We start from the raw sequence: 21182 nt of genomic DNA, 5'->3' as shown, positions 1-21182 counted from the left end.
GGCAAAGTCAAAGGTTTTTTTTTTTGTCTGTGTGTTTGTGGTAACAAATGATGGTGTGAAATGAATGAAAAACGAGACAGTCTGATGATCATGCGCAGACTCATATTTTTAGAATATCCAGTCAGGGCGCAGCCTATTGGGTGTCAAATAAAAGCACCTGTCTCCATGACAAAGTGCAGCCCATTCCCCCCAGCCCCAGCCACCATCTACCAGACCCTATCTAGCATGTGTGTTTTTCTCCCACCAAACCTACTTCATACGCTGGACTTTGGAGGCCGTCTGTCCCTTTTATTTGCAGTTAATTTTTGCCGCCTTCACCAGGGCTCTTCACCATGAATCTTCATTTCGCTGCTGACACCCTTGAATGTGAATTCCTCATTTCCTGTCCTTTTATTTATATCTGTTGCCTGGTGATTTGATCATGCTGGGAATACAAGATTAGCAATTGCCTTGTCCTTGGTTTTGCCTCAAGGACATCTTCTCCTGAAATGTTATTGTTTGTGCTGCTTAACCCCTCGTGTCCCGGTTTCTTATTCACCTTAGATTTTGCACTGCAGATGCAACTCTCTTTCTTTCTGTCTCTGTATGTCTGTCTTCATCTCATGCTTTATGCATTTGTCCTTCACAGCTCTACCTGGGAGCACAGACAAAACTAATAATATGGCAATTCCATCATTAAAATCCAGCCATTTAGCATGCCATTTCACAGTTAATTTTTTGATTTGTTTGTGCATTCATGTGTTTAATCAAACATGTCACCTCGCAAGACACATAATTAACTTGAGGTAATGATGTCATTATGGAATAAAATATAGTAGCCTGTCTGGGCAATAACACAGTGAGTGCTCTAATTATTCTCACTGACTAGCACTGTCATTTATTCCAGGCCAGCAAATGGATAAACTTGATAACCGTGTATTTACAGAGTACAACCAATTCAGCTAGTGCACATTAATCCTCATTAAAGTCATTAAAATTTCTGTCCTGGTCTTTCATAATGAAATAAATTCATGAAAGGACATTATAGCGTACTGCATTCACATCTGCTGGTTGGTAATATAATAGTAAAATGCATTCACAATGCGCTCGTATCCTAAACATTTTCGGTAACATTTGATCCCCTTTGAAAAAAAATGAATAAATGTGACATAAATTTGAGCTTGGTAGTCATTTTCGTTATTTGAATAAATAAAAAACACACTGGTCACATACAAAAGTAAGTGAACCCCTACATGTATTGTACCTTCTGAGGAATAAACTAGATTTTATGCCAATGTCCTGTTTTTGGGTTTTCTGTTTTTACAGGATGCCATAATACCAAGAGCTAAAGAGCTCCTTCAAACTGATTTAAATTGGTCTCCAAATTATTTGAAATAAGTAATTTCACTGCAGGGACGGTTGTCTTCAACTAGGGTAGATTACAAACAACTGCCACTTTCTCCAAAAACTGTTTGATGCCAAACACGTCCAAGAACCCTCAAATTTCATTACAGAATCTACGGTCAAAATGCATTTTTGCATCCAAGGAGACCAGAAGAATGCGCATTTTGAGTCCTGCTGTCCTAAAACAAACATTAAAGCAAAACTAGAGTTAATGAGTGAGCAAAAAGGTAAAGACAAAAATGTGTTCTAGAGAAATGACCAGTTGATATGCTCGGTGGAAGCCAAACACAGTGTTACAGGAGAAGAAAATTATTACAACTGCTACACCTCTAGCTTAGTCTGAGAACTAGCTTGCTGCCTCAGGGACTGGGCAGCCTGCAGTATTTGCTAATGAAAAAAATAGAATTGTGCATCATATCCAGGACTGTTTGAAGATAATGGGACGCCTTCTATCCAAAAGTTAAAGGCAAACTATAAGTAATGACTTAAAAAGTAGAAATGAAAGGTTTTGGTATGACCTGGTCAAACCGTAGATCTGAATCCTGCATTTACAGTATCTGTAGAGATTTTATTAAAGAGAGTCAAATGTTTGCTTGTACAAAGTGTCAAAAGGCCTAAAAATTCCAAGACATGTACTTACTTAATTGTTGGCTGTCATGTCCTGGCTGTCTCTTCCGGACCCACGAGGTGTGCTCTCTCATGTCACAGTCAGACCCTCTGGAGCCATGCAGGACCTCCAGAATGTAAACACAACCCTTCCCCTACACACAGCTTTGTTTTAACTAGATCACAGCCCCTGTTTCCAATTACCTATAGCGCTCGTCAAACACACAGTGCAGCAAAATTCACATAAGTGCACTGAAGGCAGCGTTTTTTATTGCTGTAGTTTATTGAAGAAACGATCAAAAGTTTCATTGTTGTGATTTATGTTCCTTCTGTGATTCTTTTTGTTACGCTTCAGTGTGCATTTTTCCCACTTTGCTTGTGTTGTTGTGGATTCTCCAGTGCCGCCCTTAGGTTTGGCAGAACAAAGTCTTGTTTTTTGTTTTTAAATTCATGTTTATGTTCATATTTTCTTTTTTTATTAAGCTGTTTTCATAGTTTGCACACTATACAGCGCTTTTTAATTCCCAAAGGCCTTTGCTTTATAGTGCAAGATCAATGCATTATTTGGGCTGTGCTATCCCTCAAGGTGACTACATGTTAAAGCTGCCCTAGAAACACAAAAGAACACTTTTCTTGTTTTTGTTATTTAAGATTAAGATCAGTTTTCAGTTTTTACTGCAATGGGGGGGAACAGTGATAATGGATTTGGGGAGGAGGGAGGAGAAACCTTAGTATTATTTAATTGAGTCTGTAGATTTGTACCAGGGAGAAAGGGAGGAAAGAAAAGAACACTGTGAGTTTGAAAAGATGGCATGTTTAGATAATAAACTCCTTCTCTGTGTTAAGTTTAAAAATCTGTCATGCAATATTCAACTATTTTAGTCCATTTTCTGCATCTTTGTCTAGTATTCAAACACTGTTGTGCTTTTTTTTCTTTGGTTTTAATGTGCCTCTGCCTATTTCTCCTCCATTTTGCTTCCCGTTTGCTTCCTCTCCTCCTACTTCTCCTCTTACCAATCGTCGGGTCTTTCAGTCGTAGAGTAATCACTCTCTTCAGTGTCAGCAGGGTGCAGAGTTATTGTCTCCTGTAATTAACTGGTTATCAAACAAGAACATTTCATTAAGGTACAATTAGGGGCTAATTCAGCCGGGACACCTCTGTGTCAGGATTACGATAGAGGCATATGCTCTCTCCTTGCAGCTTTGTTATTTTTTATTCATACTGACCTGCAGCCTTTGACGGCTTCAATTGCTAATGAATCCGCCCACTTTGGAATAATTAGACATCCTTAGGCATGGTAATTTATTTAAAAGTATCCATCGTTGCGCAAATCATTAGCTGTGTTAAATTAATTTGAAATTAAAGCTGCTGGGAGTAGTTTGGGTTATTAAAGAAGCAACCATGGGTCTGTCAGTCTATAAGAGGTGATGGGTAAGCCCATTTTTATTTTTTTATTTTTTATTTTTTCAATGAATTTCCTCATGGGCATCATTATTAATTTGATTGATTTTTTTTGCTTGTTTTTATTTTTAAAGTCTGGATGAGTGCTTAATTCATCCATTCTTGTTCCAAAGTGTCTATCACAGAAGGAAAACAATTATGATATTGTAAATAAGGATGAATGAGTGGATAAACATCAGCTGTTTGAGCATGAGATTGTATCCGCCGTCATCCCGGTTTGTTTGCTGTTCTTTGTGTATGTCTGTTTGTTTATCGACTGTACGTGTTAGCGGCTGCCAGCCTATGCGCATTTGGCAAGGCATGAATGCTTAATGGTTATCGTACCCCACCTCTTTGAAGGAAATGACCCCGTCCACAGAGCCACAGACAGTCTCCTCGCTGAGGATCAGTAATTACCCGATGCATTTACTCACGCACAAACGTACATTCTCCTTTATATGAAAACGTTCCCGAGATGAGCTGAGATCTGAGTCTTCCTTATCGATTTAAGGATGGACTTTTTGCAACTTGCTTTTCCTGCATCACAAAGGCACTGGCAGCCATAAAGAGCCTGTGAGTGACATGTGATGACATTAATTCGAATTCCCTGTCTTAACGCATCATTTGAGGTTCATTCAGAAGGCTTGAGATTGCTCCTTTGCTAATGCTGTTTTGAATTCTTTTATTTATTTTTTTTCCCCCTCGTCTGAATGATTTGCTGGGACATCAGCTCTGATTAAGAGATGAGCAACAGCCTTAATAGAGGAAGAGACAGAAAAGCAGTACACAAAATGACAAACAGCATCTCGCTCCTCATTTAACTCAGCAGAATTTCTAACTATTTTCACGCTATTGTGCACAAGCTTTATGCACATTTCATTCTGGATATTCTGAAGAAAAAGAACTACTTTCAGATACGCAAACATCATGCAGATGGTCAAATCTCCCTGACCTGATAACTGGGAAGTGAATGCATTTGATATGCTTTTCATCAAGGAGTACACCGCCGGGTCACGCAATCACACCATGACTCCCAAAATCTCATTCACATCAGTCAGTGTGGACCACAGGGTCATTTTAGCCTTTCACATCACCTTGTAATCAATCGTTGTTGTTGTTGTGTTTGTTCCTGCAGAGCTACAAGAGGAAAACAGAGGCTGCTAAGAAGGAGTACCTGAAAGCCCTGGCCGCCTACAGAGCCAGTCTGGTTTCCAAGGTAACAGCAGGGGTCACGTCTTTGATATACATGGGTCAGCGGCGATATAAGGGATGATAAATTAGACAGAATTCCTTTCACTTTTGTTCCATGGAAAGGGTCCACAAGCTGCACTGAGCTATGTTTGTGCATATATATGTGTGTGTATGTGTAAGAGAGAGAAGGAGCCTGTGTGTGTGCTCACAGGAGAACAGTGAAAATTAGGCCTCAAACACACCCGATTTGGAAGCTGGGGAGAAATGGAAAGTAATAGTACATGCGTGTGTGTTTGCGTGCGTGTGTACGCTCATCGCTGTGCATGTGCAAAAGTAGAAGTGGACATTACCTGTCATTTGCTATCCTCTGTCCTCCCTGATGCGCCACTAATGTGTTGCCTGAGGTTTGCGCACAACTACCGCTCTCTCTTTGATGCAGGTTACTACAGTTTAGCTCAGCACATTAACATATTTCTATCAATGCTTGTGTAAAAAACAAAACAATTCCTAATTATTTTCTTAAAAAAGCTGCTAGACTACTCCTCATTGGTTTGTCTGTACTACAGTCGTGATGGTACAGGGATATCAGTCTTTAGGTGTTCAGCATTTCATTTCTCCCTTTCTGCATTGTGTTTTTTTTAAATACAACTCTAAATTGCATTAGCATATACCGAGCCCCTCCTCTTTTCCCTCCCTCCTCCTGTCTCCACTAAGCACAGCGCCTCACTTCCTCTCATGCTCATGGGCCGAAAACAAGCACCTTGATTAAGGCATGAATAGTTAATTCATCAGCCTCTTCACTGTGGCATACTTTCAGCTAAAAAGACTATTCTCATCTCTTGTCTTTGCTGCAATTAGACATTCATGTCATTGCTCCTATACAGGGGCTTGATTGATACTATATGCTGGTAGATTGCCAGTCAAAAATCTGACTCACTAAAATAAGCCTGCAGACCCTCCTTCACTCATTCAGGATCAGCCAATCTGAATGCAGAGCTGAATCTCATGATTCACCACGACTCTCTTTCTTTAAATTACCAATGAAGGGGTCTTTTCAGAGTGAATCGGGGTGGGTGGAATTGGAGGTAATTGGAGCTTCATTTGAAAGATTCACTTCTTAAGCGTGCACCTGTTGCCTTTTTGTTTTGTGACTCATGTTAGTTTGTTTGTGAGGAGAAAAGACAAACTAAAGTTTCATAGCTACCCACTATATGCCATGTCATTTCTCTCATGTTTGTTTCAATCCAAAAAACTCCACACTGAAAATTTAAAAAGTTTACATTTTAAAAAGGTGCACTTTATATTAAATATTGTATTCGTTTCAGTATTTGCAAACCATCTTTCAACTTAAATATTGTTTATTGTAAATCCTTCTGCTGCAATACACAACTTAAATGTCTGCAAGTCTCAAGTTGACACAGATCAAATCTATTATCTCACTCTTTTCCTCTCCCCTCACTTCATTTTTTTTAGCATTTCATTTTCCACTTGACCCTGCGAATGTGGCTGTCTCTCTTCTTTATCCATCCATTCATTCCCGTTCCATTGATTATTTCAGGGATTCAGTTGGATGGATGGAAGCCATAAAAAAGTAGCAAACCACCACATATAACTCCAACCAGTCCGACAGTTAATGAGAAATACTGGATGCATTTCATAGATAGACATACACTTTCCTCCACGAAAAAAAAGGGAGACAGAACAGTCTGCAGAGCAGATGTGTGTGTACTGCATGTGAGTGCAGTGGAGGTGGGCGGGGCTGGGTGATTTAATACATTAAAAACAGAAAGAATGAAGAATGGGATTGTTTATGAAACAAACACTAAGCTAAATTGGAAAAGTGTGAATAACTAAGTATGCCCCATGATTCAGTAGCTTCTAAAACCACCTTTAGCAGAAATAACTTGAATGTTATCATTTTCTGTAAGTATTAATCAGTCTGTCACATTGTTAAGGAAAGAATTCAGCCCATTATTTTTTACAACCGTCATTTTATTGATGTTTTGTGGGGTTTTGTTTATGCACAGTTCTCTTACGGTGCTTACAAACATTTCAATCAGGTTGAGGTTGAGGTTGCTGCTTTGCTTGGGATCATTGTCCTGTTGCATGACAGTTTTGGCCAAGCTTTAGCTGTCAGGCAGATGGCCTCACATCTGACTCTAGAATAGCTAGCTCACTGACTGCAAGGTGCCCAGGTCCTGTGGCTGCAAAACAAACCAAAACCATCACCCCTACACCACTGTGCTTGACAGTTGGTGTGAGGTGTGTTTCTGATCGGCTGTTTTTGGGTTTTGAAAACCAAACATCTCTGCTTTGGTCTTGTCTGTCCCAAGGACATTGTTCCAGAAGTTGTGGTTTGTTCAGGTGCAACTTTGCAAACCTAAGCATTGCAGCCATGTTCTTATTAGAGAGAAAGTACTTTCTCCTGGAAACCCTTCCATACCAGCCATACTTGTTTAGTCTTGTTCTAATTAAACTGCCATAAACTTGAACATTTAGCACGCTGAAGCCTGTAGACTCTGAGAAGTATCTCTTGCATTGCATGGTTTGACCTTGGGGTATATTTGATGGGATGTCCACTTCTGGGATGACTGGCAGCTGTCTTGAATAGTGTGAATAATCTTTCTCACTGTACAGTGCTTTTATACATCTTTTATAGACTTGCTGATGATGATTAATCAAGTGTAGCACTTACTGTCTTTATTCCTATGGAAATAGTAGGGGTGTTATTTGCAATATACAGCTTGTGCATTTTGCTTATTACTGGTAAACTCGAGGCTCAGTGTCTTCCCCAGGAATATATACTGGATTCTATGTTGTACTGCAATAAGCCATAAGAGTTAACACATTGTTACATGGAGTGTAACTATTGTTCTTGATTTTCTCTCTCTTTAAGACATATAATGACCCCGTGGAGACAAAAAGTGCCCAGACAAGTCAGGCTTCTCCACATATGATGCCAGGCAACCCGCCGCTGTACAGTGTGCCACCTCCTCCCCAGCCGACATCGCCATACCTGGGGCCTGGGGCCTTCCCACTTACTGACCTGCAGAGCTATGCAGGACACGCCCCTCGCCACACTCTGTCGCAGACACTCAGCCAATCGCAGATGCTGCCCAGCATTAGTGCCTCTCCCCCTTCCTCCTTCCAGATCAGCCCACCACTTCACCCCCACCAGCAGCTCTCCCTGCACCAGAGCTCACTCCTCAACCAGCCTATCCGCATGCAGCAGGTCCAGTCCCAGTCAATCATCTCTCACCAGATGGGGCTTCAGGCCTCTCTTCACTCCCCACCTCCAGGGCAGCAGGTATAGTGACAAACTAAGACACGTCTGCTGCTAGGAGATTATAATTTAAGATGTGTGCCTAATTTTAATGTACTCCCTATAGGGTTTTTCCCACCTCCAGTCAGAGTACCAGAAGAGCATTGGGGGTTCCCAGTCTCCAGGAGCTCCTGGCCCTGGTCCAGGCCCTGGAGTGGCTCAGACCCATGATTGGGACAATGAATACTGCAATCGGGAGTGTGGCAACCACTGCAGGTCAGTGGGAATTCTTCACATCATATTGTGTTAAATAAATGTGGAACACAGACAAACTAATTACATTTAATGGTAAAAAGCCTCAATTAAAGAATGGAATTTGACACCATATTTACCTCATAATTTAGGTTGCATTTGCCCTTAGACCAGAATTCCTGCAGAAATAAGTTATAGTATAATTATAGCTATGGCAGCAGATGTCTCTTCCACTGCTTTTGCAAAGTAAGTGTTGAAAATTGTCAGCTCTGTTCCATTGAGACGGGGGTGACAGCTGTAGAGGTAATGGTGAGATAATAGAGCTTGTCATGTGTTTGTCAGACAGCAGTAAAAAGAAGAGAAAAAAAAACAAGTTCCATACACAAGTTTTCACTCTTATTATACTAAATGATTTGGCAAACTGCGCAGCCCTGCAGCACTGGAAGATATCGTAAGTCAATAGTGCTGTTCATGCTCAATTACAGTGCAATTTTTATTTCATTAAGAGGGTTTGTTTTGAGAAACAAACTAAGAAAAATTAAATAATCACCACCAGAGAACGATCATGCAATCAAGGAAAAATGCACCTCTGATTTCCCTCTTCCTTTCTATTTTGTAGAGTTGTAGAGTGTGACTCATAATCTAAACTGTGCCTTTGTTTTTGATTTTCCGTTTTTCTGTTTATTTGTTTTTTTCCAGTGGCAACATGATAGGCAGGGACAAGCCACTCTACCTCACCTGAAACTGAAGATGATACTCTGTCGACAAAAACGACACAGAGGAGTCTACTCTCATCCCCTATTCCACTCCCCCACTCCTCCCCCAACCCTCCCATTCTTCTTCTTCTTCTTCTTCTGACGTGCACACTTACATGCAGTGTACACTTGACATACAAACACACACACGCACATGCAAACACACACATGCCGCTTCACACACACAATCACACACGTCACCACCTTTTTTTGTCAGTGTAATTTTTATTTTTCTCAGTTTCTAGAACTTGTGAACAGAGTTTGATGACTACTGTCTGTACCACTTAATGTATTAGCAGTCCTCTTGCTGTTGAAATTTGCCAAGCACTTATAAAGCCTCCCCCCACGCCCTACCCACCCGACCCTCTCCCACCTTCTGAGTTGTGTGTCTCTGCCCCCTCTCTGATACAGGCCGGGCTGCAGAGCACTTCTCTCGTGTGTCACCATAAAGTCCCCTCAGGGACCCCATCCAGCTTTAATTAGAACGAGAAGAAAGAAAAATACTCCTTTCCTTTAATCGCTTTATTTTCCATTTGTTTTTTTCCTTTCTTTGTTGTTATTGATGCTGTTTTATTTATTTCTGGCTTGCAAAGCCGTTCCTCTTTTTTTGCCAGTAAGCGATGGGCCCTGTTCTATAGAGAAATATTAACATTTAGTAGGTTCTAGCAGGCCTTGATGTTATCGTAGCTTTGCTTAAGGGCCTGCAAATTAATACAAAAGTCTGGGTGGGGAAGAGAAACAAAACAAAAAGAATCTTTTTTAATATTAAAGACCTGTTGAGGTCTATGAGCTGTCACAGTGTGATTGTAAATATCACTTTTATGGGATCAAATTGGGAATTGGAAGTCCAGATAGATTTGTTTCTTCTTTAATATTACCTGTAAGTCATTGTGTGTGCGTGTGTGCGCGTGTGCGTGTGTGTGTGTGTGTGTGTGGGGGTGGGTTTGTGGGCGCATGCATGCCTGGACGTTAGAATGTACCACATTCATGACGTGTGCGGCTGAGTATGTATGTGCGTACATGCACGGACACATGTGTGCAGGAGTGTCTCAGCGTTCGGGCGTCGAGTCTTTCTCGTGAATTTTAACAGCCTTGTGCAGCTGGATTTCAGAGGAGTATTTCACACTCTCATTCTTGCATTAAATCTGTGCTCACTGGTGTGTTTTTTTCCAATAAAGTTCAATCTAAAACTGAATACACAATATGTGTCCTGCAGATCATTAAATGGAAAGAGCCAGGTGAGAGACAGAGAGCAAAGAGATAGAAAAAGAGAAAGAAGCGCTGTGAAATAAAATGAGATGTAATGTTGCAGGTGAAAAAAAATTGCCTCAAAATGCCTGCCCCACCCTTCTGTTATGTTGTCTGACCATAATGTCAGTTTTGTGTCCTTCTACAATGAGAAGTGAAGTAATGAAATATGTGAATGGAGCCATCACAGCCACATTACGGTGACTTTTATAACTTTCCAGTTGGTGTTTGGTTGTGTTGATCTCATCTTTTTTTAAACTTTTGTGTGATTAACAGAAATGCATTTTGCTGACAAGACATCTCATTTTTATCTCTTTAAGTGTAGCATCATTTCAGTTTTAGTTGCTGCAAAACTATAACTTTTTAAGTTGTGTACAAAAAAACCCTGCCAATTGTAGTTATTTTATTTGTAAAGCCAGTAATGATAAATATTTTAAATGGTTATCAGCATATTGTTTTCTGCTAGTTGCCCATCAGCCATTTGACAGGTTCTTATTTATAAAATAAAGTAGATCACCTTTGCTTCTTATGATGGAGGTATATTTTTATTCTTATTTTATTGTTTCTTTTCTTTGGTTTGATGACCACAACAATGATTATTTCTTTATTTTTTACATTTTGGGTGCTGCTCTTTTCTTTTCTTGCCAGCAGCATCGGTTTGTGTCACAATGCTTCTTTTATTTCAAACCTGCATAATAAAGACTAAAAAGTTTAAAAGTGATCACGCCTGCTCTTTTCCCTGCGGACTTAATGTCTCTCTTTTTGTTTTTTTCCTTCTCTAATTAGATGATCACACCTTTTGTAAAGATGTGGTAATAGTTATTTTAAAAAAATCACAAACACCCCCAACTTTCTGTACTGTACACTGCATTTGCACCAAGGAAGGTCACATATTTGTATCCTAAATTTACATTCAACTCAGGGCTCCAATGGCATCAACTAATTAACCATGGATACAGTGTGCACCAGCCAGCATTGATATTGCCAGTAAACTATTTTAACAAACAAGAGAGCAGATGCGAGAAGACGTTTGCTTGTGAAAGTAGTGCATCGTAGGCGTCTAGTGTGAGATAAAGAGAACAGAGGAATGCAATGTGCATACAAACTCAGGCAACCGTCCAAGTGCTGATTTTACCCCAATTGCACACAAGTCTTCTTAGAGACTTTATGAGAGAGGGGAAGAAAGATTGAAATGGAACTGTCATGATCCCTTCATTCAATGTTTTATTCATGTTATGTCTGCCTGCCGTCTCTTCTTCAGTAGTATTGAATTGGCAAATAGATCATTATTGGACAATTGGAAAACCTGCCACTTTGTGATATGACACACATTATATGAAAATCACAGTCATACATTCTTAATGTAGTGTCAGATAAAAGAGGTTTTGGGTGAAGACACACAGACTTGCCTCTGTGCCTTTTGTGTGCATGCAGTCTTGTGCTCGTATGAATATCTTCTTATGGAAGCGTGTTTCTTCTTTTTTATGTTTGGGTGTTGCCTCTCTAGCTGTAGGTATATTTGTGCATACAAAAGTGGTGTGGTAACAATAGGCTGTTTCTGCTCTACTGTGAATTCAGTCTGTGCTTGCAATCACTGTGTGAAGTAATACCGTAGTAAATACTTCTAGAAGACCATATCAATTTGACACTTCCATCAGCTCCTTTAATCCCATCCCTCATCCCAAAGTCAAAGTCATGAGGCCAACAGAGAATGAAAGGCAACAATTTATGGTGGAGGATGCCATTGAGAAGAGGTGAGTGCAGCAGTCTTGTTGGTTTCCATTGATTTGAAAAGACCACTGCTGCAACTAAATGGATGATATGAGTAACAGCAGGCAGGATGACAAAGACGGGGTCAGTGTGGTATCCATCTAGTAGACGGTGATGAGAAACTTTTAAAAGTTTATCTTTAATGTGTCGTCCAAAAGGTTAAAACTACCACAAAAGTATCTTTGCATGCAAAAATGCAAAGACAGACAATATGGACAGATGTGTGCAGTGTCCTCAAATATTTTATGATCCAAATAACCCAGTGTTTTTTAGTGCTAGAAACACACCGTACATGCATTAACTTTTGTTTTCTTTATTTATATTACAAAAAAGCCTGGACTGCAAGTTGAGAATAGCCAGCGATGGAAAATTTTCATCACCAACACACTTGTAAATTTCCCCTGTTAGGTTTAAAATTCTTCTATATTTGCTCATTACCAGTGTACTTTAAATGAGGGGGAGGGGTGAAGCTGATTCCATGATACTGGCTTCCCTCTGTCCTTTGAGTTTAGCTTGATACAGGTGAGAAGGTCAGTACTATGGTTAAACAAAACGCTTACATGCAACTGAACTCCAAACACACCAACCCTCAGAGACCAGCCACTGCAGCATATAGACAAAATGTTTCAGTTGCAACTTTGGTGCTGCGGTAAGAGAAACAAACAGCAGGAAATGTGGGTGGTTTTAACAAGAAATGAGTTTCGCTTTGTGTTGAGAATCAGTTAAGGTTTCTTTTTTATGCTGACTGTACTGCACAAAATGTGTTGGTTAATCTACAAAACAGAAGATTTCCTGCATAATTCGCGAATAACAATTTAACATGAAATCTTCTAATTATTCTGCTTTTCTTTACAAAAAAAGAGCTAAAGTGCTTTTTCTAAGTAATCAAACACTAAAAATTTGCCAAAAACACCCCCAAAACAAACGTGTATAGATAGCTCTTTTTGAGTTGGTTCACCTAAGTATCAGCTTCATGCTGTTGCACAAAACACTAAAGCAAACATGGGGCTACAACATATATCAGAAAGGTGAGGCACAAAGCATACTTGCGGTTTCACACCTGTAGACATTTACGTAATCCAGCATATATGCTATGTCAGTTTTAGCAACCCTTCGGTAGGTCTTGTGGTGACCGAATTTTATCCGTTTCCTGTCTTTTTTTTTTTTTGCAATATTACAAACAAATGTTTCAACGGGTTGCATATATCTGTTCAATAATGAGGAGTTCATTTTTTTAAAAATCTAAAATCCCCCTCAGACTCATTGTGATACATCAGGTGAGGAAGAGTTTCTCACTATGATTGGATTAACTCAAATTTAAATGTATCAATATCAATTTAGCAACGTTGCCTCACACCTTGTAAGTGGGTTTCATGACATTATATGGCAAAAACTACACAGTTATTACTGTTACTGCATCATAGCCAAGCTAAATATTTGCAGTAATCTGTTGAAAATTTGTTTTATGATGCTGCCACTTGCTAATGAATAAAAATCAACTCCAATAATTAATAAACACCCCATGTCTTTTCCGAAGTAATTAGCCATTTAACATCAATGTGTCTAATATGTCAACTAACTAATGAAACAATGGAAGATTTAGTACCTTGGAAGGCAGATATTTCTGTCTGGTATGTATAACACTAAAACAGATCTAAATAATTATCTTTAATTTTCAAATGTAAGACACTAGACTTTTTGCTTTCTATTTCACAATGCAACATGGATACTTAAAAGGCATGCTTGTTGATCTGCTCACTGTATCAACAGGGAGCAGATCACTGTTGATACATTTGTCCACTGCTTGTTTCACAATCTAAGAGTGACCAAAAACTTAGTTGTTGCAGGTCTGGTTCACTGTCACAGTGTAATTCATTTCAGACAATGCATATTTCCTACACATTATTCTATTAAACTGCAACGAAAAAGGGATGTACAAAAGCTCATACTGCACTTTCGATTTTTGTGTATATGTGAACATTGTGGTTTAGAGTGTTAAGTCAGTAGTGTCCAGATGACACCCTTTTTGATAGGTAGCACAGTTCCTGTCCCCCAGTCCCACCCACTCATTTGGCTGTGGGACAAGAACCCTCATCTCTGTAAAAAACCCGCAGTTCTCACTGACTAAGAGGTAAAATAATAAAGTTTCACATTTCTTCATCTCAGCATTTCTTAAGTCTTGACTTGAAGTGGAGATGAGTCAGATCATGAACCGCACACATAACTATTTTCTCATCACCACTGCTGTCGTCTGTGAAAGTCAAGTCCCTTTATGCCCTGGATCACCTCAGACTGGAGCCACAGAAAGACGACCAAACATACGCAGTCATTTTAGATGTTTGTTAAACACTGCAGCTGCTCTATTTGAGCAATATCGCCCACACATGCTCCACCTTAGATCCTCTAATAACTGCATGCTGGAGAGAGTGTCAGAAAGAAACGGTTGTGTTATTGTAATAAGGTTCCTGTCCAGATGTTTGGGATTAAAGGCTTGTTATGAAAATACAATATAGTTACTTAGGAAGATAGGTATTCGGGTCTGTCATGCACATGGCATGTAACACTGTTAAAATAAGTCTGATGATGGGATTGGGAAAGGATTCAACTCTATATAGTGCAACATCTTGGCATGTTTTATAATGGACAGTCCTAGCATTTGGTTGGTATAAAAGGAGTTATGTTCTTAAAATCAGCACCATAGCAACCAATCTGTGGAACATGCTTTGCCAATATACAGTAAACATAGCATCACTATACATTAGAGTGATTTACTTATCTTACCATTGCTGTGATACACTCGCAAGAAACACTGCTCATTTCAAACGTGTAATTATCAAATGCAACATATGGGAAAAATAAAGATCCTGCAAAATGGAACAAGGTTGTCCAGCCCACCATATTCAATATACTGCATGTAATATTTTGACAGAGTTTACCACTGATTTTATTGGCTGAGCATTGGCTAATGTAGTGTATTGTGTTTCATATTATCGTTACTCTGAAGCTGCCGTCAAACGATGAAGGTCAGACAGATGTGTTACATTACACCCACAGTTATATGAATAATTTCTTTAGTTTGTTCTGTTGACCCATTTAATCGGATAAATCTGACTGAATTCAAGATGAAATAGCTACATGGTTAGTATGCAATGACTAGTATTTCTGGTAATCTACTGAGGAGTATGAAGTAAGCTAGTTAAAAATATAGACATAAATACTTTTATATTATCTAAAGTCTAAATGTATAATTTGACTATGAAAAATAACAAGAACATAATATTGTTGTTCAGGGAACATCAGCAACCACTATGACATTCTCATACTGAAATTTGATGTTCAAACCAATTAAATCGTAGTTAGTATGATTAAACATACTATGTCTTTTCCCAAGCTGTTCTGCAGGCTGCAGACATGCTTCTTCATTAAACGTTTATGTGATTTCTTTTATTACACTTTTGAATAAATTTAATGATAGGATATTTCTTTTGGCCACTCTTTTTCCCCCACTTCACTGATAACAACAGACTTCAAACACAATGCGACTGCAGAAAAATAACTTTTTACAGCTTGCTTCTTTGTGCAGAGAAAATTGAGCATTTATTCAATGCTTTTATCACGAAGTATATGTATAATTTTACCAAGTAACTGTCAGTGCAGATGAGGGCTGTGTGCAATTCGTGGCTCATAATGGCAAATATTTCCCAGAATCTCTTTTTTAAAAATTATGGGGAATTTTTTTCCTTTTTAATTTTTGTCCATTTTTTCGTCAGCATGCCTAAGACATCAGCTCAGATCTCTCTGATCTTTTATAAATCTGAGCTTCTTTTTCAACGATAGCCACAGTTAAATGCTAGATGATGCACTATTATGCTGGAAGATGTCTTTACTGCCTTTTTTCTTTGCAGTACATTCTCCAGTGTAAAGAACATTGACCTTTATAGCTCACTTTAATCAGTGTGTCACACTCAGTATCTCGGGTGATTGACCTGATGTCTGTGAGAATTTTGTTCACCAAACAAATCACTGGAAACAATTGGAAAGAAACATCAAATCAAAAAAGTTTTAAGGTTTTTGCACTATCAACTAAGAGGTGGGATGAATATCTCTTTGCATCTTTTGATCTCTGAAAATTGTCATATTTTTGTCAGTTCCTGAGCAAAAGAAATCAATTTAGAATGCTGTTTGGTTCAAAGGAAATTAAAGGGAGGACAAATTGGATTGCCTTGTTGTCTTATTGTTATCACTGTGAACTCCATTGTGTCTCAAGCATGGCATGTCATGCTCAGGTAGTTTTCCTCTTTTACCAATTACAGTTTTTGTGTACCTGCAAAATCCAGAATGCTTTGTGGATGATTGCAATTTTCATATTTCAAATCCAATATGCCGCTCTATCTTTAAACCCTCTCACTTTCTATTTATGTCTGTGTGACAAACTTGTTTTTTTTTCTTCCCAAGGGACATTTATTTTTGTCAGGTGCATCTGCATTCATTAGAATCAAATACACAAGAATGTTTTTCTTCTTTTTCTTTAGTTTCATCCCTTACTGAATCTCTTCCAAGTAATGATACTTTCTATCAGTCTAAAGTGTTTTCAATCAGTCTCCCTGGTTTTTAAGAAATTGACTTAAAAGGCTTGGAGCAGGTGAAAAATGTGGATTGAATTCTAACTTGGGATTCAATTCAAAAAATCATCCTGAGCTCAATCACTCACTGAGAGCTACAGGGAAAAATTCAGATTAGGGCCACCATCTAACGTTGTGACTTTTACTAATAAATATTTGTTTTCTGCAAAAATAATTGAACCTTTATTACATTTGATGTGTGCAGAATCTCTGTGTCAGACGTTTAAGACAATGTGTTGCAGTGGTTCGCACTGTTGTCTCACAGCAAAAAGGGTTCTTTGTTTCAAACCTATCTGGAGACTGTCTGTGTGATGTAGATGAGCAGTTTAAAGTACAAAGAATAATGCACTATATAAAACACTATATGCATGTATATTTAATGCTGCTTGTAGCAGTATTTAGAGGAGCCAGTATGACTACAGAAGTGCTATATATTCTGTTCCACATTAATTAATAGCATCTTGGGCTTTTGGAGCCTGTTCAGAAAAACAAATGTTGGCTTACTGAAAAATATCAAAACAGGGTTAGACAGGACAAGTGAACCATTTTCTCTTTGAAACTAAGTTTAAAGCTTTTGGCTGAAGTGAAACAAGTCGTGATTCATCCTCTGGAAACAATGAATGTCCGTATAAGATTTTATCTAAAAGAAAGTGCATCCTCTACATGTTGGGAAATTCCAGCAATCCTTTCAGCCACTAAAATGTGTAAAAGATGAAAACAAAGGGGAACCGTGACAAAGCTAATATCATAGATCAAGAACGATAAGAGAGTTGTTTTAGGGTAGATCTGTGAGAACTTGCAGTTATTTTATAATAATAAACTGTCTATGAATTTTTCAGTAGCAACAGTAAAATAAAACTTTAATGGCAACCAAAGAGCTCAGACTATTTTACTTCACAGTACTGTAAAGTGTTGTACAATAAGACACTGTTGTTCCCGAGTACAACAGCCCCACTGTAAAATTACAGTTCAGTGCTGTACATCTAGCTGATAGGACTTTACTGTTTTTAACAGTGCAACTTCTAACAGAATATGATTATTTTTAAGAAATAGATCAACTTTACCCATTGCCTACAGAAATGGATTGTTTTCTATTCCTTCTGTAATAGCCCTCTAATGATTTAGCTATAAAAAGAAATGTGCTAGTGTGAAAACAACACAGAACCTACCTCACCAATCTAGCCTACTTTAATCTGAACAAATTCATATTAGGAACACTGCGATGTAATCATTCATTAGTAACTTTAATTGCATTTGTTAAGCATGAGCCAGTAATTACTTAAATCCTGTTTTCTTCTCACACCCACATACATGCAGCTTGTGGCCTCTCCTTTCTCTGCTCATCAGCCTCGGATAACAAACACAGGAGAACACTTTGGAAAAGGCACTTTTTAATACATTTCTTTTGAAAAATGGATTATCAAATTAATGGAAACTGCTCAATAACTGCTGCAGTGAGGAATGCTTCCCACCTAATTGAATTAGGGTTTTCATTTCTGTGATTTCTGTGTTTGTTTTTGGCAGCTGCCATCTGTTTGCCTGGGACCAGCTCTATTAATAAGCTATTCAGATTGAGATGGGGCTTTATTCCAGCAACTGTTTCTCACCTCCTCTCTCTCCTTCTCTCTCTCTCCCTGCCTTTCCCTTTTTCTCACTTCCTTGCTCACTCAAATGATTGTCATGGAAATCATCAGAGGTGCCAAACCACAGACAAAAGAAAGAGCTTTAACATACACCTGAGCCAAAAAGAACAGAACTGTATTCTAATTGCGATGGGAACAATTAAGACTGTGCATATTTATTGACAGGGGACTTCACACAGGAGCATATGCTCATGAATACCAAAAAAAAATGGAATGAAAAGAAGGCAGGATGGGGTGGGGTGGTGGGGTAGGGGGACTGGTGTGTTTATATGATGATGATACTATATGTTTAAATGGTTAAAATGCCCACAAGCAAAATATCTGTCTGTCATTTCCTTTGCAGCTATTACACACTCACATAGAATATTTTACTTTAACACTTTTCTGAAAGAAATATGGTCCCTTCCCACTTTGCAATTTTTAAAAAAGTACTTAAAGTGCTTGACATCAAGCAATATTAACTCCCACTTTCTTCCTCTCCCTCTCTTTCTTCTTCTCTTCTCCACCTCTCCTGTTGACAGCTACAGTCTCCCTTTCAATGTTCCAAGAACAAGGAAGTCCAATCTGAGCTTTGCTCAGTATTCTGATCACACACCTCTCTCCTCCAGTAAAACAAGTCTACTTTAAAATTCATAACTACATTTGGAAAGAATAAAAGGGTGCCCTGATGGAATATTTCCAAGGAGCTTACTTGAGCGAAAATACAATTCGCTTTGGCATATTTAATAACTCTAACCTGGTCTTTAAGACATACAGTAGTAATAACAGTTTCTTTAAAAAAAAAATAAGGTAACTGAAAAAAGAAATTCAGCCTATACCTTAGCATGAAATGACTACCTATAATTCCTGCCTCTAGGAGCCCGGTGAGAGAATAATAGAGGGGGGGGGGGGGGGGGGGGGGGGAGAAAAAAAAGGAAGGGGAAATAAAGGAGACAGGAGATAGTGAGAAGCTCGTCAAAGTTGGAAAGAGTCAGCTTTCCCTTTAATTCTGTTTTTTTCTCTCTTCTGCCCAGGAGGCAGTTTGAATTGAATCAAACAACCTAGATTGATTAAGCTTGGATGAATGACTTTCCAATGACACAGGATTCGGCGTTAGCCTCACCCCATCCCTCTGTACATATTTGACATGGTTATTGAGGAGTTGATGTAAAAGTGATTGCATGGTTGCTTCTTTTTGGATTCTGTGCAACGTTGACATGTTCGAGCTATGCTAAATGTTGTTGCCGTTGTTCAGTTCCTTGAAAGTCGCATTTGATTCCCGTTGAACCCTGCTTTGATTCGAATGCCTCTCAGGAAGAAAAGCACAATGAACGAGTATGAGAAAATAGATAACATGCTCTTCCAATTGGAATATGAATTGCTCTGCTTGAGCCTAAGTATTAATCTCTTGTCCTCTTTCTACTCTGTAGTCCTTTTGTGTTTGTGGGAAGGGAAGAGTGGGGAGGGGGGCACAGTATTGAATATTGTGGGATGTCCTGTTCTGAATTTGGTCAGGACCAATCAAAGCTTGAGTGCTCTCTCTCTCTCTTTCCACACAGAACATGAGTACTCTCTTTGTGATTCTTCTGTGTGGAGACACAGAGACCCCTACTGCCTCTGAAAGGTACACTGACACTGGATTTGTCTCTCATTCCTTAGTATTCCACTGCCACCTGCCTGCTACGAGTGTAATGCCAGTATGAGGATCACAAGCCTGTAATACTGAAAAACTTGCACTTGAGCATATGTGTTAAACATTTACAAAACTCAATGGCATCGCTCTTTGGTAGTTACAAAAACCCCCACCAAAATACATGAAAACACCTGCACAGTTAATACAAGTGTATATATATTCGCTCATCCATCTTCCTCTCATCCAGATCAAGTTTGCAGAGTCTCTCTCTCTTTCTTTCTTCTCATACATAAACTCTGTGACCTTTTATGTGAGATAACTGTAAGCACAATGCCAGTAAAGTTTACTATACATTCTATTCTATACTGTTCCTGACACATTTGCATAATACAAATGTAAGGACATAAGCACATTTTTTTTGTTTGATGTAAAGTACTGTAAAGACGGGATGCACTGAGTAAAAAGCATACTCTTTTTGTCTGAATTAACTCACATTCAAACTCACATTTACACATATGCAATTACTGTACACTGGAACAGCTATTTTGGGTCCTCAGTCCTGAAACGACAATGACAAAAGGATATTATTAAATATATCCCTGAGCTTGAGGCTGGGCACAGACCCAGATTGTCCATTTGGCATCATTATTAAACTTTATTGCCCAACTAGTGATCTTTATAAAAATGAGCCTTTATAAAAAAAAAAAAATTGCAATCACTGCTAAATGTAATATTTAGACCACTGGTGCAGCTACTTGGACTGAATAAGTCAATCATCAGTATAATCTCTCTTACTATCACTGCTGTCATCGGTGTCATTCTGAAAATTATGAATGATTGAATTATCACACAGTTCATCTACAACTTTTCATCAAGGTGTTGGATAAAGATCAAAAGATAAGTGTGATATGAATGAAAATAATCACAAGTTAAGTACAATAGGTACACTGTAGGAATGTAAATGACTGAATGACTAAATGTGGCTTGTAGTCTACAGCATTTTGAGTTTGCAATAAGAATATAGAAAGTACCATCTAAATATAAGCCCGTAACATGAACGTGGAACACATTAGAAAACATCAACCCTGACAGCTGATTGGGAATGACACACAGGAAGGATGAGGATGCAATCACAGGTGAAAATAATAAACAACAGGTGAAAGCAATCAGGGACACAGGGTAGGAAGATAAGAAGTGAAAACAAACTGCTTCAATCACCAAAAGAAATCTAAAAAAACACACAAGATTTGAGGGACAAGGGAACATATAGGGACCAGTGCATGAACACAGAAATGAGGCACAACAAGGATGGAACAGAAGTTCCACCAAAATAAAAAAGACTAAAAATACTTAATTTAAAAAAAGAAAACTAAACTAAAAACTGTACAAAATAAACA

At 38.6% G+C, this 21182-nt stretch overlaps 1 protein-coding gene across 3 annotated transcripts in view; it reads left to right on the top strand.

The window, feature by feature from the left end:
* Positions 1-10859, top strand: part of LOC147331282 (TOX high mobility group box family member 2-like) — an 85896-nt gene extending 75037 nt beyond the window's left edge. For all 3 annotated transcript variants that reach the window (XM_086293499.1, XM_086293497.1, XM_086293498.1), the window contains 4 exons: positions 4566-4646; positions 7518-7928; positions 8011-8159; positions 8835-10859. In XM_086293499.1, coding sequence (XP_086149625.1) covers positions 4566-4646; positions 7518-7928; positions 8011-8159; positions 8835-8877 — 684 coding nt within the window. In that variant the 3' untranslated portion in view covers positions 8878-10859. The remainder of the gene's footprint in view (positions 1-4565; positions 4647-7517; positions 7929-8010; positions 8160-8834) is intronic.
* The last annotated feature ends 10323 nt before the right edge of the window (positions 10860-21182 follow it).

The sequence above is a fragment of the Aulonocara sp. 'chitande type north' Nkhata Bay genome, linkage group LG5, assembly GCF_057382095.1.
Source record: "Aulonocara sp. 'chitande type north' Nkhata Bay isolate Kocher_YH1m ecotype deep benthic linkage group LG5, A_spYH_male_GT1.1, whole genome shotgun sequence".
Lineage (NCBI taxonomy): Eukaryota > Metazoa > Chordata > Actinopteri > Cichliformes > Cichlidae > Aulonocara > Aulonocara sp. 'chitande type north' Nkhata Bay.
This window is presented reverse-complemented; position numbering and strand designations above follow the sequence as displayed.